The sequence below is a fragment of the Pipistrellus kuhlii genome, unplaced genomic scaffold (genome assembly GCF_014108245.1).
Source record: "Pipistrellus kuhlii isolate mPipKuh1 unplaced genomic scaffold, mPipKuh1.p scaffold_m20_p_17, whole genome shotgun sequence".
Classification (NCBI taxonomy): Eukaryota; Metazoa; Chordata; class Mammalia; order Chiroptera; family Vespertilionidae; genus Pipistrellus; species Pipistrellus kuhlii.
The window spans coordinates 29,599,245-29,626,753 of record NW_023425482.1 but is presented as its reverse complement, the minus strand read 5'-3'; the positions used below and the strand labels follow the sequence as shown (position 1 = coordinate 29,626,753).

At 55.4% G+C, this 27,509-nt stretch overlaps 1 protein-coding gene across 3 annotated transcripts; it reads left to right on the top strand.

Moving 5' to 3' along the window:
• Positions 1 to 638: 638 nt before the first annotated feature.
• Positions 639 to 27,082, top strand: CYLD (CYLD lysine 63 deubiquitinase). 3 transcript variants are annotated; one of them, XM_045582879.1, is made up of 19 exons: positions 639 to 699; positions 1,311 to 1,388; positions 6,562 to 7,250; positions 8,880 to 9,176; positions 11,202 to 11,307; positions 13,167 to 13,265; positions 14,957 to 15,073; positions 16,455 to 16,828; positions 17,550 to 17,715; positions 18,790 to 18,931; positions 19,488 to 19,610; positions 20,632 to 20,723; positions 21,005 to 21,071; positions 21,719 to 21,851; positions 22,006 to 22,114; positions 22,793 to 22,911; positions 23,099 to 23,315; positions 24,917 to 25,108; positions 27,073 to 27,082. In XM_045582879.1, exons 3-18 carry the CDS (start codon positions 6,747 to 6,749, stop codon positions 25,099 to 25,101), a joined length of 2,850 nt encoding a protein of 949 aa, XP_045438835.1. In that variant the 5' UTR covers positions 639 to 699; positions 1,311 to 1,388; positions 6,562 to 6,746; the 3' UTR covers positions 25,102 to 25,108; positions 27,073 to 27,082. The 3 variants fall into 3 exon arrangements, with proteins under 3 accessions (XP_045438835.1, XP_036296553.1, XP_045438836.1); XM_036440660.2 differs by having other exon boundaries at positions 665 to 796; XM_045582880.1 differs by lacking the exon at positions 13,167 to 13,265 and having other exon boundaries at positions 665 to 796.
• The last annotated feature ends 427 nt before the right edge of the window (positions 27,083 to 27,509 follow it).

Sequence of the window (27,509 nt, the reverse complement as noted above, 5' to 3'; positions counted from 1 at the left end):
GTCAGGAGCTGCACAAGCGGCATTTCACAGCAATCCTTGCAAGACATGTGATAGGATTATCCCCACTTTACAGACGCAGACACTGAGGCTCAGCGTGGTTGGGAGTTCCCCGTGCCACGCGTCTCCTCATTGAAATCACAAAGGGAGTCACACTTAGGTTTGATGCCAAAGCTCTGCTTCCCTCCCCCCCCCCCACCCCCCGAATCCTGAAACGCTACCCCCAGCCCTCCTCTGGACTGCTGCTCCCTACCCGCAGCCCCAAGCTCAAGTCTGCAAGTGTTTTGACAGCTCAGCCTCCTGCCAGAACCCGAGCATGGGAGGTGGAGCCAGGGGAAGCACGACGCCCCGCCCCCGCTCGGGTGTTATCCAATGGTGACGCGGAGCACAGAGTCTTCCGCCCAATCCCCGCCCTCCTCCTCCTCCGCGGCCCCGCCCCTCCCCTCCGCTTTCCCTTTGGCTCCACCTAGCTTGACGGAGCGGAAAGTCCCTCCGGGGCTCTGCAACCATTGGTGGAAGCGCTGTCACCGGGAGGCCCAATCAGAGCGCGCGCAAGAACGGAACTCTGGCTGTGATTGGCCAGCGCGGCGGCTGCGCCCTCCACTCCCCCGCTCTCTCCCTCCCCCTCCAGGGCCTCGGGGGCGGGGCAGGTGGGGGCGGGCCCAGGTAGCAGGCTCGGCTGCGCGGGGCCGGGCGTCGGAGGTAAATACCCGGGCAGTGGGCGCCGGGCGCAGGGGCCCGGGCGGAACGCGAGCGAACGAGGCGCGGCGGGGAGGACGCCGCTCCGCCGCCGCCCGAGGTGAGTGAGCGAGGGGGCGGGGGAACGAGCGAGCGGTGGGCAGCCGGGCCCCTCGGGCGCCCCTCCCGGGCCCCGGGACGCCTCCGGCCGTGGCCGCGGCCGTGACCGCCGGGCCCTGGGCGCCGGCCCGTTAGCTGCCCGGACCCGGAGCCCGACAGGCCCGCGGGACCCCGAGCCCGCTGACGTCAGCCCGGCTCCCCCGGCCAGGGGCTTCCCCCCACGCCCCGGCCTTCCCGAGGGGGCTCCCGGGGATGGGACCCCGGGAGATGACAGGCCGTGGAGTGCGGGCAGCAGCGCAGGGATCCCTCTCCCGCTCCCTCCTCGGGTTTACAAACGGGGAAACTGAGGCACGGGTTGGCCTCGGGAGCGCCAGGCCGGGACCTCTCCCCTCGGTGGGGTGGCGTCTCTCGCATCATCCACGGGGCCCTCGGTGTCGGGGCGTCTGTGGCTTCCGGTCCAGGAGGAGCAGCGGGGCTCAGGCCTGGCTCATGGCGTGTTCTGCTTTTTCTTTCAGTTTCCGCGTTTCCAGGGAGAGGATGGCTTCTCCCAGGCCCGGACTCCTTCCCATGACAGGTGCGCCCTGCTGAACCCGGTACGCTTCCCCTTTCCTTCCTGGGGCTTGTCTGGGCTGTCGTGGTTTTTTTCTTTCTTCTTTCCTATATTTTATTTCAAAGATCTAGAAGTCATAAATGTAGAATTTTATTTTATTTTTTAAAATATATTTTGTTGATTTTTTTTTTGTTTGTTTTTTGTTTTTACGGAGAGGAAGGGAGAGGGATAGAGAGTCAGAAACATCAATGAGAGAGAAACATGGATCAGCTGTCTCCTGCACACCCCCTACTGGGGATGTGCCCGAAACCAAGGTACATGCCCCTGACCGGAATGGAACCCGGGACCCTTCAGTCCCCAGGCCGACGCTCTATCCACTGAGCCACACCGGTTAGGGCTTGGCTGAGGTGGGTCCTCCACTGGGTCAGCTGCCCTTGGCATCTTTCTCTCCCAGCCCGTGTTTTGGAGCCTTTGTCATCTCCCAGCCACCAAGCCTTGCAGCCCCCCAGAAACCTAGCTGAGGCGTACCCCCCCGCCGCCCCCCACACACCTTGCTTTCCAATTCTGGTTAATAGGGATCTTCCTAAGGTTGCCCCTTTGGTGGGCTTGGGCTCCAGGAGAAAAAGCCAGGCCTTGAGAGAGGGTGTTCCTTCAAGTTCTGGTTTTCCCGTCCACCCCCCTCTGTCCCAAGTAGACTGAATGCCCTACGAATGCAGCTGCCAGTTTCCTGCCGTCAGTGGGCGGATTCGAACTAGAATTGTATCAGGAGAAGATGGCCTGCTGGGAGTCCTTGTGGCAGTGCCCGTACTGCGGATGGCGGTCACACCCAGAACGTTCTCTGAGTTCGGCGACAGGTTTTTACGGAGTTCTCGGGAAGCAGCCTGCTTTGGGCGGGACTAGGGGAGAGCGGTTAGGGCCGGGCCCTTGGGTACAAAACACCAGACGCTCAGCAGCAGCGGTCGGTGCGGCTGCGCCGTGCCTGGGTTGTGATTTTGTTTGACTCGAGGAAGTCTTCCATGAAAGAGGAGAGAAAGGAGTAATTATCTTACTCGTCAGACTGTTCATGTTTTGTTCCCGACTGTCACACTCCGCGTGAAATCTGCCGAGGTCTTTTCCATCGTACGGCGTGAGAACCTAGGAAGCCAGTTTCAAATGAACCCAAACAAGTGGTTTTCGTTTTCTCTCTCTCTCTCTCTCTCTCTCTCTCTCTCTCTCTCTCTCTCTCTCTCTCTCTCTTTCTCTCTCTCTCTCATTCTCATTCTTTCATTCATTCGTTTCGCATGCCCTCAGGGCCTGCCTTATTGTCAGGGCTGGGTTAGGGGACCAGAAATACAAACGTGAAGGACCTGGGAAGTCACAGCACGGAAGTGCACTCAAGTGCCGGCCCCGGGCCACAGCTGCGGTTGTTGGGCCCGCGCTAGCCTTTGAGTTTGACATGCTCGCTCTAGTGCGACAGCAGGAGGCCTTGCTTGTCTCCCATGAACTTACAGGTGGGAGAACCGGGTGTTTTGTATTGTTTTTAAACCTTGTAAATCCCATTTGCTTTAGGGACTGAACACTTGCCTGCTTGGGTCATGAGTTAACTCAAGAGGAAGACTAAAGCTGACTGTTTTCTTATCATCAAATCTCTGTATTTCCATTCTCTCGCTGTTTGGGAATATAACCACTTGTTTTAAGAGAGATAGATATTCTTTCTCAACATGGTGATTACTGTAGCTCTCCAGAAGCCTTTGGGTTAAGCCCATGGTCTTCAGGCTGACCGTCCCTCTGCCGTGCGTGTCGGAGGCGGTGTGTCAGCGTGGCCATTTTTGTTCTCGTGTAGAGGCCTCCTGTGGTTTCAGAGACCTGTCTTTGCTTCCTTTAGTGAAGTTCTCGGAACAATTATAACCTGATAACCTGAGAATCAAAGTGACGCAGTGTGTTCTGGAAAGTTAACCACTGCCAGTGCTTTGTCGCTAATGCTGTTCAGTTGCATTAGGGATTATCTTCTAGAACTCGGTGCTTCTGACCCTTAATATTAGTGGGTAAGACTTCTTGATCGACTGGTAAATATTTGTGTCTCCCAACCCTCATCTTAGTTTAATGACTTTGTTTTAATCGAATTAAATTCTCCTTCACTCAGGATTCACACTATCAGCAAGCTCAGATAACCAGATAGAGTTTCCAATCTTTGTGACCTTGAACTGTTGCTCTTCTCGAATGTTGTCAAAAGCAAGGCCTTCTGTTCAATCCGGTTTTGAGCTTAAGTGCATTTTGCATTCCAGTTCTTTTGTCATCTGCATTTAGTACCTATAGTAATTATCAGGCTTTTCGCAATCACTCAGTTTTCCAGCCTGAAGTAAGTGCGATGGTATTTCGATGAATCACCTGTGGTATATTAACACTCAAAGCGGAGTGTGCTATTACAGGCAGTTTTTAAGCAACGAGACTTGAAAGGCATAAGAGAACGCACATGAAGGCCATCCTATCAGGGTCCAGCACGGTGCTGAGTGCCTAAAAATACTAACTAACCGGACAGACCTCCTTCCGTGAGAAAGAACTCATTGACAAGATGATCTCAATCTTTCCCACATAATCTGGAGTCAGTGCTTCCTGCTTGGGTTTCTTAAGACTTAATGGCTGTTCTGCATGTACCAGAGGCATCCTGGGAACCTCTTTATGGACAGGCTTGTGCAGGAATGACATCGTACTGAGATGGTCAAGACCAGGAAGTGCACCAGCCTGTGTAACCCTAGCCTGCAGCTCTGAACTTCCCCTTTCACCTTTCTCTGACGACCCATGGCAGTGAAGAGAATCCATTTTTAATATGGTCGTTCCTCACCTGTTCTCTCTGAAAGAAGAGAGACCACATCCTTTGTGGTTGTGGAGAATGCTGCTTAAATATTTTATAGCTTATCCTGTGATGGAGCCTCAGCTGACACGCACTAATGCAAATGCGAGCTAGAAAGAAGGTTCTGGGTAACTGTTGTTAAATTGTCCTCAACCTTTTTATAAACCAGAGCATTATGTCCCGTTTTTACCAGTCTTAAATGCTTGTAGAAAACACTTTATAATAAACTTTGTTTAAAATAGAGCACCCTAACGCATTCACCTAGTAATTTAGTTTAGTCCTGGTAATAGCTCATTGGCACTGACGGTTTTAGTTTGAATTGGGACATGAACTGTTAAGCCAGGGAATCAATAGAGTTCGAGTTGTTGGCATCTAATAAGTATTAAGACTCAAGAAGTCCTTAATTTTACTATTTGAAGGAATACTTTTTAGAAATTAAAACATTGCTTTTCAAAATAGAATTGCCATACTTAAAAAAATTTTGTGCGGGTGGTGGGGGTGGGGGCAGAAGTATTTGGATGCGTGTTACCGAGAACAAAAGAAGCACTGGCATTCCAGAGGCTGCTGTTTGACCATCCCAGCCCCCGAGAGCAGCCAGTCCCGGGCGGTATCAATGTCCCATCGCCTGGCTTCTAGAAGGGACTGGAAGCAGGAGGTTGGAGAGCAGCAGGCGCGGAAGGAGGCCTGCATGCTGCAGGAAGCCACGGGACACCTGCGGGGGCTGACCCAGGCTCAGGGGGCGCCCTCTCCCCTCTGAGAGGCTCAGATCCCCCTTTCTGCTCAGATGGATCATTCGAGGCGCAAGAAAAATAGTGCCATTTCCTTGTTGAGAAATTTAGAAAGAACTGTAGTCAGAAATAACAAACCCTTCATGCTGGTGCCTGATAGAGACAGCTGCGAATGGCGAATGGAGGCTTGGGCTGTTCGGGTCACCCCACGGGGTTTTGTTTGGTGCTGGATCCGGTGTCCACAGGTGTCTTATGTAAGGGGCGGATATAAATGGACTCACTCCCGCTAAGCAGACAGTGCCCTCAAGTGGAACGAAGACAAATGCACGGTGACAAAGGACGGGGAGGGAGAGCAGCAGCCGATGCTGGCCCTGCCCGCCCGCCCGCCCTCACGCGTGCTGGCACACAGCTCAGCGCTGTCTGGCTTGTGTCGACACAGGCTTTTGAATAGTTACCGTTATAGAGCCTCCTTATCCTACGGCGCATCCTAAAAGCAGTGCGGTTCTGGGTGGATTTGCCAGATCCCTTCATCGTTAAGCGATGACATTTAGCATTGGGTCCTTCAGTATTAGGAGTGTGTGTGTTTTCATTCCAAGAGCAGAGAGGTGAATATGATAGTGCTGTCACCGGCCCCTGTCATCTGGAGAATGGACATGGATACCTGTCAGGGAGGGGGGAGATGGAATAAAAACCAGAGTCCCATTCATGTGACAGAGAATAGTTAGGAACCATTGTTTGCAGTAAGATGATTCATTAAAATAATGGATTAAAGTCCTCATTTGAATGAATGAAATTGTATAGTTTTTAATCATCAATCAGAGTTGAGTAGGCTATTTTAATTTCAAAAGATTAGTATACTTGAAACATTTTAAATGAAAATTGGAAACTGAAAATCATCCTTTGTGTATTCCTTTCTAGTATACATAGTTAAAATTGTGGTATAAAAACATTTATATTTGATACTATATGGCTATATTTCCTTGGTACATAGTCTAAGTTTTGATGTCTCAGAACTGATTTTTTTCAGATACCTTTAATATAACCAGAGTTACTGTATCTGATAATTTTGATTGTGAGAAAGGAAATGACAGCTATGGTTAATATGATTAACATTTGCCTATCTAATGTACAAGCTAAGGAAAAGAAACAGAGACAAAATGTTCCATTATCAAAATATGGCACATAGATAAGAGAATTGTGGTTCAGAATGTGATTTTATGATTCTTTAATTGAGAAAAGATGTTGAACATAATCGTTATGATGGATAGCTTTTTACATAAACTGGGTATGCATACAGAAATAATAGCTGACTTATTATTTGATTTATATTATTTCTGTCCAAATATAGCAGGTTAGCCATTTAAATTAGGCAGTTTCTATTAAGAGTGCTACTTTTTAAAGTTTAGAAATGTCGGGATATGCGTATAGGGTTATCTTTTACTTAGACTTTGATTTTATGAACTTCAGTGCCTTGAAAACAAACGTTATTATGTTGTCTTTGAAGATACTTTACCATTGGATCTCTTTAGTTAAATACGTGAAACTACGGCACATACAAACACCATGTCTCTAACCTGGTTAGCTATGGCGGGAAGTATCTCTCTGAGCGTGTTTTCCTGGCCCAGGGAGGTCTAAAGCCTGTGTGACCTTGATTCCAGCGCATGCGGAGTGAAGAGCTGCGGCCTGCGTGCCCCCAGGCACCGCTTTCCCGCCGCTCTGCAGCATGGACACCCCGGCGCTCAGGCCACGCTCGGGGACGGCCAGCGAGTTCACGGTTTGCCGATCCGCCACCAACACCGCAGCTCCCCTTTCCCCGCGTTAATCTTCCGGAGTTCGTGCCACCATGAGTTCGGGCCTGTGGAGCCAGGAGAAGGCGGCGTCGCCCTACTGGGAGGAGCGCATCTTCTACCTGCTGCTCCAGGAGTACACGGTGACCGACAAGCAGACCCAGAAGCTCCTGAAGGTGCCCAAGGGCGCCATCGGGCAGTACGTCCAGGACCGCGCCCTGGGGCACGCCCGCGGGCCGGCGGCCAAGGCCAAGAAGAGCCAGATCGGCCTGAAGCTCCTGGAGCAGCCGCACGCCGTGCTGCTCGTGGACGAGAAGGACGTGCTGGAGATCAGCGAGAAGTTCACGGAGCTGCTGCTGGCCATCACCAGCTGCGAGGAGCGGCTCAGCCTGCTGGACAACAAGGCCCGGCTGAGCACGGGCCTGCACCTGGACGTGGGCAGCCCCGTGCGCGTGCAGCTGCGGCCCGGCGAGGAGAAGTTCCCGGGCGTGGTGCGCTTCCGAGGCCCCCTGCTGGTGGAGAGGACGGTGTCCGGCATCTTCTTCGGGGTAGAGTTACTGGTGAGCGCCAGACACCACGTTAGTGGGCTGTGTGTGTGTGTGTGTGTGTGTGCATTTCCCCCTTTAAATACCAAATATCTGCCCAGAATTTTTACTGTTCATAATCCTGAGAATTGACTCCCTGGTGATAAATTGAGGTGATGCCACCACTGATGGTTGGAAGCTTTAACAACTTCCTCCTGCAGGAGGAGGTACAAGCAGATCATTGAAGACTTGCATGTCTTAGAATTCTTAAAAAAAATATGTGTTTTTATTGATTTCAGAGAGGAAGGAGAGGGAAAGAGAGACAGAAACATCAATGATGAGAGAGAATCATGGATCGGCTGTCTCCTGCATGCCCCCTCCTGGGGATGGAGCCTGTAACCCTGGGCATGTGTCCTGACCAGGGGATCGAACTGGGACCTCCTAGTTCATGGGTCGACGCTCAACCACTGAGCCACACCAGCGAGGCAGAAATTTTAATATTGTCTGTGTTCAAAAGGAGCTCTACTGATTGTACACGACTTAATCACATCAGAAAGTGGTTAGTTATCTTGTGGCGTTATCCTCTGCAGCTTGCTCAGTTTTTCTTACTGTGTGTCAGTAAGTGATGGAATTTGGAGAAAAGATTTTTTTTCTTAATACGTCGTGGCAACTTAAGCCTGCTGATGGTTGTTCCTGTTATGGGAAAGTCATCTGGGAACTTATTTCTGCTGAAAAGAGAACCAAGAACTCGTGACAGGTTTTCAAAATGAATATTAATTCTTGAGAACTCACATGTCCGGTTCAGTCTGACAGTCATGCAAATAGAACTTCAGGCCTTGTTTGCTTCTTGATTTAACGGTCTAAAGCAGTGCGGGTGAAAAAATTGCAGATCTGAATCCCAGCTCTGCCAGTTCCTAGCTGGGTTACCAGGCTACTTACCCAAGCTCCTTCTCTAAGTTGGCTTCCTCTCCTGTCAAATAGCACCTGACGTGTGGGGTTTTAGTGACACATCAATTCAGGACGTAGCCCACAGCTGGCACATAGCATGTGCTCAATAAACACAGCTTGCGTCACCATTATTTAAAGTCAAATTTTCCTTCTGCAACAGAATTATTGTTCAGATGACGATGTAGAATTCAATTTAGCCCTCTCGTAATAGAATTACAATTTTAAATGATGAAGTAATTTTATTTAAGCATCAGATACAGCTTCTTCCTTATTTTTTTTAAAAAAATATATTTTATTGATTTTTTACAGAGAGGAAGGGGGAGAGATAGAGAGCCAGAAACATCGATGAGAGAGAAACATCGACCAGCCGCCTCCTACACATGCCCCACCGGGGATGTGCCCACAACCAACGTACATGCCCTTGACCGGAATTGAATCCGGGACCTTTCAGTCCGCAGACTGACGCTCTACCACTGAGCCAAACCGGTTTCAGCTTCTTCCTTATTATTATTATTATTATTTTAAATCCTACATCCAAAAGCAGCTGCTAATAATTCTATTCCTTCTATGTGTCATTTAGAAAACGTTCAGTGATTTCCCTGAAATCCCAGCGTGGGTATTTTTTTCTTACGGGTTATCTTTGTCTACCTGTCTGTCTGTCTGTCTGTCTATCGATCTATCTTTTTTCCCTTAAAAAAAACCAACCTGAAAAACCAGGAAGAAGGCCGCGGCCAGGGCTTCACGGACGGGGTGTACCAGGGAAAGCAGCTCTTCCAGTGCGAGGAGGACTGTGGCGTGTTCGTGGCGCTGGACAAGCTGGAGATCGACGAGGGCGACAACGGCCCGGAGAGCGACTACGCGGGCCCCGACGCCGCGCAGGCCGAGCTGCCGCCGCTGGAAATCAACTCGCGGGTGTCTCTGAAGATCGGCGAGAGCCTGGAGTCCGGCACGGTCATCTTCTGCGGCACTCTGCCGGGGAAGGAGAGCCTGGGCTACTTCGTCGGCGTGGACATGGTAAGACGCTTGTGGGTTACATCATCTCCCTGGATGTGCCGCCGTTAGTTCTGTGACCAACGTAGGGGCCGAGTCAATGCTTCGGATATGTCAAACGGACTGACTTGGAGTCATGTGAAGAGCAGGTTCTAGGGGGCCTTTGGTAAAGGAGATGGCTATGGGACAGGAGACTCGATGGAGAATTGCGTCTCCTCTTTTCATCAGGTGACTAAACGAAAGTGACGTTTCCTGTCTTTAAATTTGCTGTATGTTAGCTGACAGCAGACAGAAAAACACACCAACACATATTCCATAGTACCTTATTTTCCTTTCTTTTGAAAAGGTGTTTTTTGCAGGGGGTGGGGTTCTGTTTCTCTTTATTTAATATTTTGCAACATGTGATTGGCTGATGTGGTTTCCATGGCAGCAGGAAAGTCACCGGTGGAGACACCTGCCTGGAGGACTAGCTCTTGTTCCAGAGGAGGAGACCAGTACAGCATTTTCTTAGGATAAACTCGCTCAAAAAATTAAACAAAACTTATCTGATAAAACGCACAGGACATACTTACAGCCTTAATTGTTTTTATGTGTCCAAGTCAGTGGCCGGAAGTCCATTCACACCGTTGTGTACCCACCGCCCCACCCATCCCCAGAACTTTCTCATCTTTCCAAACTGGAGCTCTGTGCCCCTCAAACCCTGACTCCCCAGGCTCCCTCCCCTCCGCCGGCGTTCCCTTGGTAACCCCCGTTCTACTTCCTGTCTCCGGGAATTTGCCGATTCGAGGTTCCTCATAGAAATGAATCATACAGATCATCCAGTGAATCATTTGTGTTTTTTTGTTTGTTTGTTTCATTCATTTTTAATGCTCCCCTGCACTCATATCTATTAGCGATGGCACATTCCCAGTCAGTGCTTTGAATGAGGCCTGTGGGATTCAGCGGAGGAGGAGGAAAGGCTGGGACATTTGTATCGTAGATTGAAGATAGGGACAAGGGTTTGTTAGGGATAAAGGAAGAAATCCATATGCAAGCATGACACACTGGCCTGAGCCGGGCGGATGTGAGACACGGCCTGTGCCCACCACGTCTGCAGGATCACCCCTCTGCTCAGATGTGCTTGTTGGCAGGTACGAATGTTCCAGCCTGAGTTTCTCTGGTCCCTGTGCTGGGAAATTCTAGTAAATTCTCCTCCGTAGCCCTCAGTTAGACAAGCATTTCACATGAACCGAGTCAGAGCCAGAGTCAAACCTGTGGGTCCCTCAGGAGAGCTACAGTGAAGTCCGCCTTCAAACCATTCTTCTCTTTGGAATATATGTTTTTATTGATTTGAGAGAGAGAGGAAGGGAGCGGAGGGATAGAGAGAGAAACATCCATGATGAGAAAGAATCCTTGATCACCTGCCTCCTGCACGCCCTCTACTGGGGATTGCACCTGCAACCCTACAGGTACCCTGAACCGGAAACCGACCCCGTGACCTCTTGGTTTGTGGGTCGACACTCAACCACTGGGCAACACCAGCCAGGCCAAACCATTATCCTTTAAATACTCAGCATTAATTTAGAGGAAAGACGGTGAGTGGGTGAGGGAGGCTGGACAAAGAGGGCCGCTGGTCATTGGGTTAGTCTCCCTTTGCTTCCGGTCATTTGGACCTCACACCTGGCAAAAGCTTTGCCCTCCTTAGCTGGCAGTCTGGGCATCGCCTGGCCCAGTGGGGCAGGCTGCCCAGAGGAGACCCTCCTACCGCCCCCCACCCCCACCCCTTACCTCTAGACCCCCCCGCCTGTGGCTGTGCGCCTGCGGGCTGGGCTGTGCAAGCATCCTTCCAAACCCCTCCAGGCGCTCCTGGAAGGCAGTTCTGGCAAACGCACCGTCTTCAGTTCCTCCTGTTTGCGGGGACATCAGTGTGTGCGCGCATGGAGCTCAGCGTAGTTCTCTGGCTGCCCCACTGCAGTGCGAGAGGCGGGGGGTTCTGTTTATGGAGCGCGCGGACTTTGACTGCGGCGTTTACTGGGGGCTCGGAGGCTGATCCTGTCACTTCACTCCTAGGACAACCCCATCGGCAACTGGGACGGCAGGTTCGACGGCGTGCCGCTCTGCAGCTTCGCCAGCGTGGAGAGCACGCTGCTCCTGCACATCAACGACATCCTCCCAGGTCTGAGTGCGCTGTGGGCAGTGGGTGGCGTGGGAGAGGCGTCCTTCCTTGTGCGGACGCACCTGTAAGCTTCGAGGGCCATTTTCGGAGCTTTTATGGAATTGGAATTGCTATTCAATAGCCTAGCCCCGTGGTCGGCAAACTGCGGCTCTCGAGCCACATGCGGCTCTCTGGCCCCTTGAGTGTGGCTCTCCCATAAAATACCACGGCCTGGGTGAGTCTATGCTGTAAAAGTGGCGTTAGAAGAAGCTGAAGTTTAAAAAATGCGGCTCTCCGAAGAAATGTCAGTCGTTGTCCTGCTGATATTTGGCTCTGTGGACGGATGAGTTTGCCGGCCACTGGCCTAGCCTTTCTTACCCCACATCAAAACAAGACTGACCGAGTTTTCTTCCCAAAGATATGGGAGTGCGGGTGTCATTCGCTTTTCTTCACTGCCCATTCTGTGGGTGTGTGGGGTGGTGGTGGTGGGGCATCTTACTGAGCTCTTTGCCTGCGTATGGTAGCCACAAGTGTGTGATCCCCCAAATCAGACAACTTACACTCCTTTGCATTCTTGACAGACTTACAAGGTAGGTCTGAATTATCCCCATTTTGTTGATTAAAAAAAAAAAAAAAATGGGGGCTTAGATCAGGCCCAGGGGGACCACGATTGACGGGGGTCCAGTCCAGACCTGTCAGATCCGAAAGCCCCGCTCCATGGCCGCCTCACCCCTCCTGCGTGTCCCCTGGGCTGTGAGGACCAGCATGGGCACATATACTTCTCCGCCTCACTCGTTTCCGTTTCCACCAAGGTTCCGTTTCCATGGAGATGTATTTGTGTCTAGTTCTATGAAAGCTAAATTTTACTGGAACAAGGATGACAAGTGAACCAGGCGGTGTGTTTGCTTCCGGTTTGTCCATCCCTGCCCATTCTGACCCGGGGCCCTGCCAGGTCCCGCCGGCCTCCCCAGGCCTGGCTTCTTCTCCTGTAAACCACGGGGCCGGTACCGGGCGGTCCTGCGAGTCCCTCTCGCCGGCACGGTCTGTCCTCCCCTCCCCGCGGGCTGACAAGTATTAGATGCTTGTGTGGGGCGTCAGGAAGTGCTTTCTCATTTCGACTCTAGCTTTCCGGCGAGAGGACGGTGGCTTAGTCGGAGGCGTTGACGTGAGCTGCACCCAGTTATACCTTGTGACATGCTGTGATCCTGATTTCTGTGAAATCAGTTCCTACTTCCCTGTCATTGGCTTTCTAGCGATTCCTCTGCTTCTGTGGAAGCTGGGGGTGCATTCATATGCGGTCAGATGGTACCCAGGAACTTGTAATTGACCTTGTGAAGCCTGTTTACGGGAAGAACATAATTTGTGAGCTGATAAACCGAAGTACTTCATAATGTCGGGATACACGCTTACGTGTAGAAGGCAGTTTTGTAAGAGGCCATGCGTTCATTCAGACGCAGTAGGCCCGCGCTCGGGCTTCTGGGAGGAGGTGAGGTCTGGTACGAAGCAAGACATGAAGCTGCCACACGAGCTTTCCTCCCCAGTGACACACAGGGCAGAGGACGTGCGGGTGGGGAGGGGGAAGCGAGGCGAGGGGAGGGCAGTGCCAGGCCGGGGGCGGAGGGATGAAGGTGGTACATCTTCTAGAAGTCAGAGCAGTTGGCTGAGTTGTGTTTGGGGTGTATTATCGTGTAGCTATTCCGCTTCGGGATACGGCATTGTTCCCGATACTTTTGATGGGCCTTAATCATCTGTATAACTGCTGTGCAAATACCGCTCGCTCTGTTGTTGGAAGAGATTGTTGTTGTATGTCATTATTTGCTAGTTGTTTCTCTCCTGTGAGGATGTGCTTGCGCCTTTAAAGACCGTGTTTTCTGTTTCAGATAGCATGACCCAGGAGAGGAGGCCTCCCAAGCTGGCCTTCGCGTCCAGAGGCATGGGGGACAAAGGCTCCTCCGGGCACAGCAAACCAAAGGTGACAGGTAGGACGGCCGGCGCGCAGGTTGCATTATAATGGGACAGCCGCTTGCCTTTCAGCGGGGGTCATTCGTTCCCTGAAACTTAAAAAAAAATACATATTTTATTGATTAAAAAAAATTTTTTTTTATTGATTTTTTACAGAGAGGAAGAGGGAGAGATAGAGAGTTAGAAACATCGATGAGAAACATCAATCAGCTGCCTCTTGCACACCCCCTAGTGGGGATGTGCCCACAACTAATGTACATGCCCTTGACCGGAATCGAACCTGGGACCTTTCAGTGGCAGAGACCAACGCTCTACCACTGAGCCAAACTGGCTTCGGCAGGACCCTGAAACTTTTTATGGATGATGTTGATCCAGTCCTGCTCCAACCCCTTGTGGTTGGAGAAGCGTGTCCGCTGAGGACCTGTGTCTTGCTGGTCCGTGTCAGAGGGCTCGTGGGACTCCCCGCTCCTGACATGTGTCCATTGTTGAGAGGTGCAGCTGGACAAATGGATCCTTCAGGGCGGGCTAACATAGTTTTATAGCTGTAAGTACTTGAAACGCAGAGTTTATTCTCATTCTATCATCATTGATTAATTATGGTATTGTTTGTCATATGAACAACTGTGAGCCTGTGTTTGCCCCACCCTGTGCATGGATAAGAAGTAGAGGTTAATTATGAGGGTTTTGCTAACGAGATATGCACACATGAAATTCCAAACTGCTAAGCAAACATTTCTATCTCTCTTCCAGAACCTCCCCCAAAATAGATGCAGGCTTCTTAGCTCTCTCTGGCAGCTGCCACATATTTCATAGATGTATGGATGGTGGTTATGTAAGCTGAGGAGCTCCTTTAAAAAGCTGCAGGAACTTCGCTAACTGAGAAGCGGATTAGGGGAGAAATGTCTTCTCCTCGGTCACCTGGAGAACAAAACTGTGTTGGCTCATTGGAAAGGAAATTGCGCTTGAGAAATAGCTTACCTCACGTGGGCCCCCGGGACACGGAGAATCAGACAGAATGTGTGGCTGAGGGCGTATCTTTGTGCTCACCTAGAGGTCTCGGGAGGGCACCTCCAGCATGCCGCCCTCACTCGCACCAACAGCCCAAGTGCGTGGTCGGTGCCAGGGGGCAGCGGTGCCCACAGCCGGGAAAGGAAGGCCCCCACTTACACGAAGTTAGTGAACTGGGCCTCTCATAGTCCGTGAAATGAATAAAAAAAACCCCACAACATTTTATAAAAGCAGTTTGTTTAAAAACTTATATGGTTTTCTTTAAACTTACTCGTTTCCCCTCCTGCGTTGAGTCTCGGTTGAAAGAATCTTTTTAAAAAATATATATTTTATTGATTTTGTACAGAGAGGAAGGGAGAGAGATAGAAAGCTAGAAACATCGATGAGAGAGAGTCATTGATCACCTGCCTCCTGCATACCCCCGCACTGGGAATATGCCTGAAACCAAGGTACATCATGCCCTTGACCGGAATCGAACCCGGGTCCCTTCAGTCCCCAAGCCGACGCTCTATCCATTGAGCCAAACCGGTCTCGGCGGTTGGAAGACTCTTTAGGCTCAGGAGCAGACGGCACCGGTGGAGCCGGGGTGGCGGCGCGGACGGGCTGTGTGAGCCTTAGCCCCGGGCCGGTCTGGCTCATCACGGGAGTGCGGCCTCACCGCCTGGCCGCTGTGTGTAAAGCAGCTTCTCTCGCCCCCCAGGCTCTACCTCAGACCCGGGAAGCAGGACCAGATCTGAGTTATTTTACACCTTAAACGGCTCTTCTGTGGACTCACAGCCGCAACTCAAGTCCAAAAACTCGTGGCACATGGATGAAGGTAGGCGATCGCCTTAAGCCGGCGGGGAGAAACGGCGCTGACCTGCGGGGCGGGGGTGGGGGTGGGGGTGATTGGAGATACAGATCTGGGGCTCAGAGGAGAGGGAAGAGCTAGGGAAATGAGTCTGTAGGCTGCCTGCGTACATGTGGTGATCACAGTCCCAGGAATATGTCGCCTACGGAGAGTGGATGGGGTGCCGGTGAATGCGGAGCCTTGAGGAGCTAACGGCTGGGAGGTGTCATCTCTCTGGGTGCTGAGGAGGCAGGGGGTCTGAGGAGTGGTCACGCCCACCAGGGAGCGGCGGGTGCGGGGCTCGGTGTGTGGGCATCTGTGGGGTGGTGGGGCAGCAGGACAGTGGGGCGGCGGGGCAGCAGGGCAGGGGGGCGGCGGGGCAGGGGGGCGGCGGGGCAGCAGGGCAGGGGGGTGGTGGGGCAGCAGGACAGGGGGGCGGCGGGGCAGCAGGGCAGGGGGGCGGCGGGGCAGCAGGGCAGGGGGGCGGCGGGGCAGGGGGGCGGCGGGGCAGCAGGGCAGGGGGGGCGGCGGGGCAGGGGGGCGGCGGGGCAGCAGGGCAGGGGGGCGGCGGGGCAGCGGGGCAGGGGGGTGGTGGGGCAGCAGGACAGGGGGGCGGCGGGGCAGCAGGGCAGGGGGGCGGCGGGGCAGCAGGGCAGGGGGGCGGCGGGGCAGCAGGGCAGGGGGGCGGCGGGGCAGCAGGGCAGGGGGGCGGCGGGGCAGCAGGGCAGGGGGGCGGCGGGGCAGCAGGGCAGTGGGGTGGCGGGGCAGCAGGGCAGGGGGGCGGCGGGGCAGCAGGGCAGGGGGGCGGCGGGGCAGCAGGGCAGTGGGGTGGCGGGGCAGCAGGGCAGGGGGGTGGCGGGGCAGCAGGACAGGGGGGCGGCGGGGCAGCAGGGCAGGGGGGCGGCGGGGCAGCAGGGCAGGGGGGCGGCGGGGCAGGGGGGCGGCGGGGCAGCAGGGCAGGGGGGCGGCGGGGCAGGGGGGCGGCGGGGCAGCAGGGCAGGGGGGCGGCGGGGCAGCAGGGCAGGGGGGTGGTGGGGCAGCAGGACAGGGGGGCGGCGGGGCAGCAGGGCAGGGGGGCGGCGGGGCAGCAGGGCAGGGGGGCGGCGGGGCAGCAGGGCAGGGGGGCGGCGGGACAGCAGGGCAGGGGGGCGGCGGGGCAGCAGGGCAGGGGGGTGGCGGGGCAGCAGGGCAGGGGGTGGCGGGACAGCAGGGCAGGGGGGCGGCGGGGCAGCAGGGCAGGGGGGCGGCGGGGCAGCAGGGCAGTGGGGTGGCGGGGCAGCAGGGCAGGGGGCGGCGGGGCAGCAGGGCAGGGGGGCGGCAGGGGGGCCGTCTGCGGGGCGTCCCGCTAACGGAGACCCGCTCTCTGCAGTGGCCGAGGACTCCGCCAAGTCGCTCACCGAGCTGTCCCCGGAGTTGGGCCAGGCGTCGCCCCCCCTGCAGCCCCCGTCCATGAACTCGCTGTCTGGCGAGAACCGGTTCCACTCCCTGCCCTTCAGCCTGACCAAGCTGCCCAGCGCCAACGGCGCCATCGGCCACAGCCCGCTCTCGCTGTCCGTGCAGTCCGTGACGGGCGAGCTGAGCACCGCGCCCGACAGCCCGCCCGGGGCCGCCTCCCCCGGCAGCGCCCAGGGCCTGGAGGTGGGCTCTCTGGCCGAGGTCAAGGAGAACCCGCCCTTCTACGGGGTGATCCGCTGGATCGGGCAGCCGCCGGGCCTCAGCGAGGTCCTCGCCGGGCTGGAGCTGGTAACTGCCCCTCTGCCCGTGCTCGGGGACAGGCTGTCTCTGTCAGACAGTTTTTCCCGTCGCCCGACTTCCCCCGCCCCCAGTGGGCTCTGGTCACCTGCTCCCGATGGACATGGGATTTATGTTCAGGCTCATTGTGAAGGCGGCGAGGGAACCGCGCCATCAGCTTCAGTGTTCCTCCCCCCCAGTCAGCGCTAACATCGCCCCCTGGCCGTGAGATGAACCCCATGCTAAGGAATCTTTGGGGTCTTTGCCAGAAGGAGAGGTTTCCCTTTGGCGATTAGGACAGTGCATTGTTTGACGTTTCATAGCCGGGAGAGGAGAACCGGATGGAGCAGGGTTAGCTTTTATTAGACAGGCTCTGTGTTAGCTGTCTGCGTGCTCCTTAACGCTGCTTTTGGGGGTGGGGGTGGTCAAATGAACAGCTCTCCTCCCCGCCTAAAGCACACACAGGTTTTAGTGTTTTTGGAAAAGATGCAGGGAGGTCAGTCAGCCAGGGAAGGGTCCGGCACGGACTCCGAGGGGACCCAGGAGGGCTTCGTGCCGGATTAAGGGGGGAATTTCTTAGACATGAGCTGTGGACCGACATCGTGACCAGCCAGCCCTTCCCGGGGTCCTCACAGGCGGGCGGGCGGGCGGGGGCCGAGCAGGTGCAGCACACGAGCCTCGGCACTCTGCATGCTCCCTCGGCGCAGGCGGTGACCGTGGCGTCTCTTCCCAGGAGGACGAGTGCACGGGCTGCACGGACGGCACCTTCCGGGGCACCCGCTACTTCACCTGCACCCTCAAGAAGGCGCTCTTCGTCAAGCTCAAGAGCTGCCGGCCCGACTCCCGGTTCGCGTCCCTGCAGCCGGTGTCCAACCAGATCGAGCGCTGCAACTCCCTAGGTGCCTGCCCTGCCCGCCCTGCAGGGACCTCGGCCCGGAGCGGGAGGGGTGGGGCTGTGGTAGACGGAGGGCCGTGACAGACGCGCGTCCTGCCAGCCTTCCTCAGGCCTTTGGCGCGGCCAGAGTGTTACCTGGGTGTGAGGAAGCTACAGTCATCCTAAGCGGGGGGCGTTTAAGAAAAGAAACACGTGTGTGAGACTTAAGAAGTGGACGTGGTGGGATTGGTTTTGTCGTCCGTCCTGTGGGGGACAGACTAGTTTTCGGCAGCGCAGGAGGTAGGTGTGCGCGTTTGGGGCACGACTTCGCTCAGCCTCTTCCCGGCGTCAGTGAGCAGTGCTGCCAGCACCCGGCACGCTGTCCGCTCTCACAGGCAGCAGCTCAGCTTGCTCCCTGCAGGGCGGCTCCGTCGCACGTCCCCGGTGGTGGTGGCGGTGGCGGTGGGGAGCCGTCCAGGGCCAGGCCGGCCTCGTAGGAACCTCCAGAAAGACGTTTCTCAGGCAGCTGAACTAGCACTTTGGGGTTTTCGTTGTCTTTCCCAACTGGAAAAGGACACAGCTTCAGACGAGAAGAAGGTATTTGGGGAACAAGATACCTGACAGGCAGGTGCCTTTCACATGAATGACTCGTGTCCTAAGTGCTGTCTGAGCTGTGAGGAGGTGAGGCTGGAGATACACAGGAACCTTTCCTACAAGCCGCGCGAGGAACAGTTAACCCAGCCTCACCCCGCTCAGCCGGAGCTGAAACAAATATTGCCTCAAAAGGCAAAAAAAAATTAAAAAAATTTTTTTTATTGATTTCAGAGAGAAAGAGAGAGAGAAACATCAATGATGAGAGAGAATCATTGATCATTGATCGGCTGCCTCCTGCACACCCCCTACTGGGGACCAAGGCCACAACCCGGGCATATGCCCTTGACCGGAATCGAACCTGGAACCCTTCAGTCCGCAGACTGACACTCTCTCCATTGAGCCACACCTGCTAAGGCACAAAAAAATATTTAAGTGAAGACTATACTGGGATGCCTGTTGTCACAGTTTAAAGATTTACTGTTTCCACCTTTACTTTCCTTCTCAGCCTTCGGAGGCTACCTGAGCGAAGTAGTGGAGGAAAATACTCCCCCGAAGATGGAGAAGGAAGGTTTGGAGATAATGATCGGGAAGAAGAAAGGCATCCAGGGCCATTACAACTCCTGTTACTTGGACTCGACCTTATTCTGGTAAGTTTTACACTAACCGGGGAGGAGTTAAACTTTGGATTTAATTCCCAAAGAATTAACTAAGGAGTACAGACAGTATAGATCACATGTGTCAAGCACAAGGCCCGCGGGCCAAATCCGTCCCGCCAGGCCTTGCAATGTGGCCTGCACCGCGCTGTCATCACTGCACTCCGCTGCGTTTCCATCACAATGACAGTTTATGACTGTTCAGTAAACCATTCGGCCCGCGATTTAGGCTGGATTTTAGATTTTGGCCCCTTCTCTGATTGAGTTCGACACCCCTAGTATAGATGGTACATAATGAAATGCAGGCCTCCTTTCCTCTCTCAAAGACTAAGACCCAAAGAAACCAGTCTCCCCACCTGGCCGGATCTCCAGTTCCCGGTGGGAATCTCAGTGGGGCTCGGATCCCGCATTCATACAAACAGGAATTTCTGGGGGTGTGTTTCCCCAGGCGTGCGGCTTGTCCTCCCCCTTCCTCTCAGTCCGCGCTTCTCAGGAAGATGGCGGGCTTGCAGCTCTCTCTCTCTCTCTCTCTCTCTCTCTCTGCTTGCAGCTTGTTTGCGTTCAGCTCCGTCCTGGACACGGTGCTGCTGAGACCCAAGGACGAGGACGACGTGGAGTATTACAGTGAGACACAGGAGCTGCTGCGGACCGAGGTCGTCAACCCCCTGCGGATGTGAGTAGAGACAGTGGCCGCTGCCTAAGCGGGCGTGCTGGTTGCTGTTTCCTGGCGAAACAATTCATTTACGCCTGGCGTTTATGTAACAAGAAACGGGTGGGATTATTGTCTTGGTGGAGCTTCAATGACGGTTTTAACCTTTGGTCCCGGTACTGCCTCTGCTCCTTGGATTTTTAATCCGGTGGAGGTATAGTGCACAGTGTGTGTCACGGAGCGATGGGCCCGGCGTGGACCGGGCTGCAGGTTCTCCTCTCCGGGAGCTGCTCCCAGCCCGGCAGTCACTGTCCTCTTCGTCCAGGTGATACAGTCGGGCTTCGTAAGCCACATTTGATCTGCGAGCAAAGGGAAGCTTTCCTGGTAGGGGAGTGAGTGTCATGCATTCTTCATCTCCGCAGCCAGCATACATTGAGCACCTAGCACCGATCATAAAAAATCTACACAAAGATCAGCCCGTTCTGAGCGGCCTCTCGCGTCTCTTGTGAAGCCGCTGGAATAGAATGGGTCGCGGTGGACGGTGTGGGGTGTACCCTGTGCTCAGGTAGACACGAGCAAAGTGTCCTGATGGCGATGGCCGGTTTGAGTGCACATGTCAGACTGTCATGTCTTAGCACCACCTCTTCCCTGCCTCCTGGCGCTGGCTCATTCTTTAACACTAAAGGGACTCTCTCTTTCTCTCAAAGTTATATACTTAGTTCAATAAGATAGCTTTGATTTCTTAAGCAAATGGCATTAACCAGTCATCATAAAATCAAAGTATTTTTCCTTGTATGTGATAGTTATTTTTAGGGTATAATAGTGTCTGGGATAATTCTGATTCCAGACTCTTAATTTTTCAAACCTCACCCCCATAAATCAATAAAAAGGAAAAAGAAAAAGGAGCCTATAATTGTATTTTTCAAAATAATTCTCTAGCTGTTGATTTATGACATGCTGAAGTTATGTAAGGAATTTGTGACTATAAAATGCTATATGAATTGAGTGTAAATGCCAGTGCTAACTCATATTTTTCCTAACACAGATACGGATATGTGTGTGCTACGAAGATTATGAAGCTGAGGAAAATACTGGAGAAAGTTGGGGCTGCGTCAGGGTTTACCTCTGAAGAGAAAGGTGACTGTCTGACCTCACGGGACTTGCCCACAGATGATTGAAATTAAAATTATTTTATCATATGTGAATGATTGTTCAAATGCAGTGACATCATAGCAAAATTAGAACTTGATATTTTATCACATCCTTTATATTTTTAGTTAGGAAGACATGAGAACCGCGCTTTTAATTGAAATATGATTGATTATGAAACTGAATTCAGTATAGATATATTACTTATAAAAAAATAGAATCATTTAAAGGTTTGGCCGGGACTTACTTGATTTTTTATTTTCTCCTAGATCCTGAAGAATTCTTGAACATCTTGTTTCACCATATTTTGAGGGTGGAGCCATTGTTAAAAATAAGGTAACGTTTACATTTTTATAGACGCGCTGGGAAAAGAGGCTCCTCGTCCCTCTGCCATCGCTGCCGACGAGGCCCCTCGGGGGTTACGTCACATCCGTGTGTTAGGTCTCCATGGGCTCCGGTCCCACAGGCCCATTGATCTCCACCACCGTCTTCTCTCCAGAGCTAACTTATGAACTCAGGGACATAGTGAATGGAAACAGAAACCCAAGACCTGGACTGATGGGTGGCTGGGGAGGAAGGCAGGTAGTTATTTTATCTAAATTACTAGGGGCCCAGTGCCCAGAATTGTGCATGGCTAGGGTACCTGGGCCTGGCTGGCGATCAGGGCCTATCGGGGCCTTCCAGCTGCCGGCTGCTGGCCGGGGCCTCCCTTTCTCAGCTGCAGCTTCTAGCCGGGGCCTTCCTTCATTCCGTGCTGCCCCTTGGTGGTCAGCACACATTGTAGTGAGCGATCGAACTCCTGAGGGATACTTTGCATATTAGTCTTTTATATACATATACATGGCCTTTGCCCTGTTGGCCTGACGTCAGAAGTTGCACCATCAAATGTGTAGTTCTCTGTCCTCAGACACTGTTGGAACCACTTCAGGTGGTGTGAGTGTCTCACAGGTAAACTGTGGGGTTTTCTGCATGTTTCCTTCTAGGTCGGCGGGCCAAAAAGTACAAGATTGTTATTTCTATCAAATTTTTATGGAAAAAAATGAGAAAGTTGGAGTTCCTACAATCCAGCAGCTATTAGAATGGTCTTTCATCAACAGCAACCTGAAATTCGCCGAGGTTAGTGGTCGTTGCCTGTGTTTTATATGGAAGTTCTGACCGGGAATCGAACCCTGACCTCCTGGTTCAAAGGTAGACACTCAGCCACTGAGCCACGCAGGCCGGGCTCACAGGGAAAGTTTTTTGATTCTAGAAATACTTACCTTTTCTTCAGGCCCCGTCATGCCTGATCATTCAGATGCCTCGGTTTGGGAAGGACTTTAAACTATTTAAGAAAATCTTCCCTTCTCTGGAACTGAACATCACGGATTTACTGGAGGACAGTAAGTAGGAGCTCTGTCTGCTCTGCTGGTTCCTCGGAGACCGAGGGCTCTGCTTCGCTGGGAGCGGGCGGGAGGCAGAATCCGTTCTGAGAACGTCATCAGGAAGGCCAATACGTGCTGCACACACGCACGGCTCATTGGTGCCTGACCGGGAAGTCAGAAGCCGTCTGTGTGCTAACAAGGGCGAGTTGTTAAGTGGGTTCCGGTGTGTCCTTCCTGTGTTCGGAGACCCGCAGTACCAAAGTGATGATGGAACGTTAAGTCCATGTTCTGTACAAGAGGAGCTATAAGCGCACACCACACACACACACACACACACACACACACACAGGCTCGGGGCGAGGAGCTGTGAACACAGGAGTGTGTAAACGTGAGAGGGGGGAGCATGGAGGAAGCCCATGTGCTGACAGTGGCATCTCGCTCACTGGAACAGGATGCTTTCAGCTTCCTCTGTCCCGTCTGCGTCGTCGAAAGTCCTTCAGTACACTCTCGATGGGGGGAGCACCTAGAATATATTAATTTAGAAAGTGTGACATTTTTTAAAGTCATCCTGAATCCACGGAAATCCAGTTGAAAGCGTAAGGGGGTGGGAGGGAGAGCCTGCTGTCCTTTTCGGAGCTTAAGTTTTTAATCGTTTCCACGGAAGAGTGCATTAAAGGCCCTCCCCGTCCCGCCCAGCCCCCCGGCAGTGCCGCATCTGCGGAGGGCTGGCCATGTACGAGTGCCGCGAGTGCTACGAGGACCCCGACATCGCCGCCGGGACCATCAAGCAGTTCTGCAAGGCCTGCAACACCCAGGTGAGCCTCCCCCTGCCCCCCACCCCCCGGGCTGCACTCCAGGGGGGCGGGCCGGAAGGACACCCAAGCTCACGGCCAGGCGGCCTGGTTCCCGCTCCGGAGGCCTGGGCTGCGGCCCGGAGGAGTCAGGGCGAGGAGGGGGGTCCCTCCCGGCACCCCTGAGCCTGGCTCTGCCCGCTCCGCTCAGGTCCACCTGCACCCCAAGAGGCTGACCCACAAGTACAACCCGGTGTCGCTGCCCAAGGACCTGCCGGACTGGGACTGGCGGCACGGCTGCGTGCCCTGCCAGAAGATGGAGCTGTTCGCCGTGCTCTGCATCGAGACCAGCCACTACGTGGCCTTCGTCAAGTACGGCCGCGACGACTCCGCCTGGCTCTTCTTCGACAGCATGGCCGACCGGGACGGTAACCGCCCTCCGCCCCCGGGGACAGTGTGTGCAGGGACAGCGTGTGCGGGGACAGCGTGTGTGGAGATAGTGTGTGCGGGGAGGACAGCGTGTGCAGGACAGCGTGTGCGGGGAGGACAGTGTGTGCGGGGACAGCGTGTGCGGGGACAGCGTGTGCGGGACAGCGTGTGCGGGACAGCGTGTGCAGGGACAGCGTGTGCGGGACAGCGTGTGCGGGACAGCGTGTGCAGGGACAGCGTGTGCGGGACAGCGTGTGCGGGACAGCGTGTGCGGGACAGCGTGTGCGGGAACAGCGTGTGCGGGGACAGCGTGTGCGGGAACAGCGTGTGCGGGACAGCGTGTGCGGGACAGCGTGTGCGGGGAGGACAGCGTGTGCGGGACAGCGTGTGCGGGACAGGGTGTGCGGGGACAGCGTGTGCGGGACAGCGTGTGCGGGGACAGCGTGTGCGGGACAGCGTGTGCGGGGACAGCGTGTGCGGGGACAGCGTGTGCAGGACAGCGTGTGCGGGGACAGCGTGTGCGGGACAGCGTGTGCGGGACAGCGTGTGCGGGGAGGACAGCGTGTGCGGGACAGCGTGTGCGGGAACAGCGTGTGCGGGAACAGCGTGTGCGGGGACAGCGTGTGCGGGAACAGCTTGTGCGGACAGCGTGTGGCGGGACAGCGTGTGCGGGGAGGACAGCGTGTGCGGGAACAGCGGTGCGGGACAGCGTGTGCGGGAACAGCGTGTGCGGGACAGCGTGTGCGGGACAGCGTGTTGCGGGGAGGACAGCGTGTGCGGGAACAGTGTGTGCGGGACAGCGTGTGCGGGACAGCGTGTTGCGGGGACAGCGTGTGCGGGGAGGACAGCGTGTGCGGGGACAGTGTGTGCGGGGAGGACAGTGTGTGCGGGGACAAGCGTGTGCGGGACAGCGTGTGCGGGGACAGCGTGTGCGGGGACAGCGTGTGCGGGGAGGACAGCGTGTGCGGGGAGGACAGCGTGTGCGGGGAGGACAGCGTGTGCGGGGACAGCGTGTGCGGGACAGCGTGTGCGGGACAGCGTGTGCGGGACAGCGTGTGCAGGGACAGCGTGTGTGGGACAGCGTGTGCAGGGACAGCGTGTGCGGGGACAGCGTGTGCGGGACAGCGTGTGCGGGGACAGCGTGTGCGGGACAGCGTGTGCAGGGACAGCGTGTGCGGGGACAGCGTGTGCAGGGACAGCGTGTGCGGGGACAGTGTGTGCGGGAACAGCGTGTGCGGGAAGCCCAGGGACAGCGGAGAGGGTCAGGCTGGGGCTGCCCTCGGCCAGGCTGCTCAGAGCGATGCTGGGCTGCCCGCAGGTGAAGGTCGCCCCTGACGGCAGGCCCTGAGCTCCTGTCAGGCCGAGGGGCTTCCTTCACTACCGTTACCCCCACTCAGCGCAGGGGGGAGCGGGGGGGACTCTGCTCAGCTGTGTCCTCACCAGTTCTGTTCGCTCCTGGAAACACTGCTGAGAGCAAAGGGGCTTGAACTTACGGAATCAGAAGTGCAATCAGTCCCCTTCCCGGGCTGCAGGGGGAGGTGGCGTGCGGGCGGCAGCCTCGGGGGAGAACTTGACCCTGGCACTCTCTTCCCGTCCGCAGGCGGCCAGAACGGCTTCAACATCCCGCAGGTGACGCCGTGCCCCGAGGTGCGGGAGTACCTGCAGATGGCGCCCGAGGAGCTGCACGCGCTGGACGCGCGGCGGATCCAGGGCTGCGCGCGCCGGCTGCTGTGCGACGCGTACATGGTCATGTACCAGAGCCCCACCATGAGCCTGTACAAGTAGCCGCCGCGTCCGCCTCCGTGCGGGCCGGGCGGGAGGAGCCGGAGAGCCCTCAGACGGCCGCTCGGCCACACGTCTGTAACAGCAGTGTTTGCTCCGGACGTACGTGCTGCCCGTTTTCTAAGAAGCCCAATGAAGTTGTTAAAGCTGAACCGAGTCCCGCGCGGTGATCATGTGGCCCTGTGGAGGCACAGCACCTCCTGTGCCGTCCGGACCCCTCTCGGCCGGCGGCTGTGAATAAATGTGTCTTCTGTGCGGACCAGCCCTGCCTCGCTGTCCTCTGTGACGGCGGTTCCCGGAGGAACATGGCTTGGTGCTGAGAGGTGACCTCCCGTCGGCTGTTAAAGCGCGTGGACTGCCTGCTTGGCCCCTCGGCGTTCGCGCTGCTGAAGCGGGCGGGGAAGTGCCCGCTTCCCGGGGGCGGTTTCTGTGGGGTCTGGGTTTTGTCACCGAGCGTCCATTTCTGAATGACGTTCGCGGGGGACTGACGTGTACAGCCATTGGCTTCCTGGGCGCCGGCAGTGCCCGTCTCGAGGCTGTCCTATGGGAGGGGCACGGTTTTATTAAAGGCCTGAGTGACGGGGTCACCCACACACACCCAGGGCCATCGGCGATGAACGTGGCCTGAGGCGTGGCTCAGGGACATGCCCTGAGAGATGCACGAGGCGCCCAACCTCGGCCACGCGAGTCGGACTGCCCAGCGTTCAGGGCTGACCCCGGGCAGCCGCCCCCACCAAGCTCACTGCTTCCCCTGGAAGTAACGGCCGTTCTGTTCACCCGGCAGCAGCAGCTTATCCTCCCGACTGAAGAGGCAGGAAACGGTGTTTGTGTAGCTGATACCCATAATGTGTGTCCAGACAGCAGTGGGTGTTGTGAGTGTCTGTGCCATGGCGTGTGCCGTGACGTGTGCCGTGACGTGTGCTGTGCATGCGTGTGCTCCGAGCATTGTTTCCTGGAATGCCTTCCTAGCCACGCAGGACAGAAGAGCGGTCATGTGTGTAGAACATGTGACACATTAAACAGTGTCCGGAAGTGGCGGAGAGAGTTCTCAGACCGGCAGGTGTTTCTAACGGCCGATCCACCTGTGGTCCCGTCATTCCACTCGCGAACACTCGTCAGCTCCACCAGCCAGGAGACTCTGCAGGAGTCCCTCCACCTCGTCATGTTCTCAGTCTGAAATGAGCGCACGCAACTTTTGCACGAGGGTTTGCTGAGAGCATGGGCGGGTGCAGAGGTGGGCATGGACTGGGGGTGCGGAGCCCTGGTGGCGGGGCCGGGAGGAGAGCCAGTGGGAGCCGCACGGGAGCACACGCATCCCCGCTGCATGGGCACCGCCTGCGACAGACGTTTGTCAGGAGCATTTTCCTGGGACACGCATGCTTTTGCACTGCACGGTCAGAGCCGAGCAGCTGTGACAGACACTGGCCCCGCACAGCCTGAATACTGACCTCTGGTCCTTGCGGAAGTTCGTCGAATGTAAAGAGATTAGGAAGCAATGAGTTTTAAATGTGACTTAATCAGAGCTTTCCCACAGAACTTATTTAATTGGAAGTATCATTTACCTTCCATAAGGGGTGCATTCGGAGCTGGCCCCACCATCCTGAGTCATCAGCTGGCTCCGGGGAGCCGGGGGGGGGGGGGTGTCTGAAACGCACCCACGGCCCCGGGGCCGGCTCCCCCGCGGACGGTGTGCGGGGCCTCTCGTCCTGGACGCAGGGACTCCCCGAGTCCCTCCCGTTCCCTCAGCACCATGCTCAGGGCTGGCACACAGCAGGTGGGCACGTATTTGAGAGTCAGAGAGGGAACTTCAGCCTTTAAGGAAAATATTCTTATTGATTTCATAGCGGAGGGAGGGGGAGGGAGAGAGAGAAACACCAGTGGTGAGAGAGAATCACCTGGGGATGTGCCCTGACCTAGAACTGAACTGTGACCTCCTGGTTCGTAGGTCGGCGCTCAGCCACTGCACCACACCAGCCGGGCAGCGTTCCGCCTTTTATGCGCAGAGCCCTGTGGCTCGCTGCCGCTGGTGTGGCCGGAAGGACTGCCCTGGCCCCACGTCTCATGGGAAGTCCCGGGCTCTGGCCCCCGGCCTCTGGCTCCCAGGTTCCTCTCCGAAGTGGAAACTTGTCGCTCTGCCTCCTGGGCTTTAGCGCTGAACCCACGTTCGCTGTGTGCGTGGTGCGTGGTGTGCGAGGTGCAGAGTAACCGTGTGTTCTGGTCGCACGCTCATGTCTTTAGATGCTTTTTTTTTTTTATGCCTCTCTTCCTTCTGGCGCAGCATCGCCATCGTGTGGCCATCATAGGTTATGGCAACATCTTGGCTCCTGGCTGCAGCCAGCCACCCGCTCCAGGTTGGGGAAGCAGCAGGTGATGTTTGAAAGCAAATGTGGCAACGAGTCGGGGCCACGCGG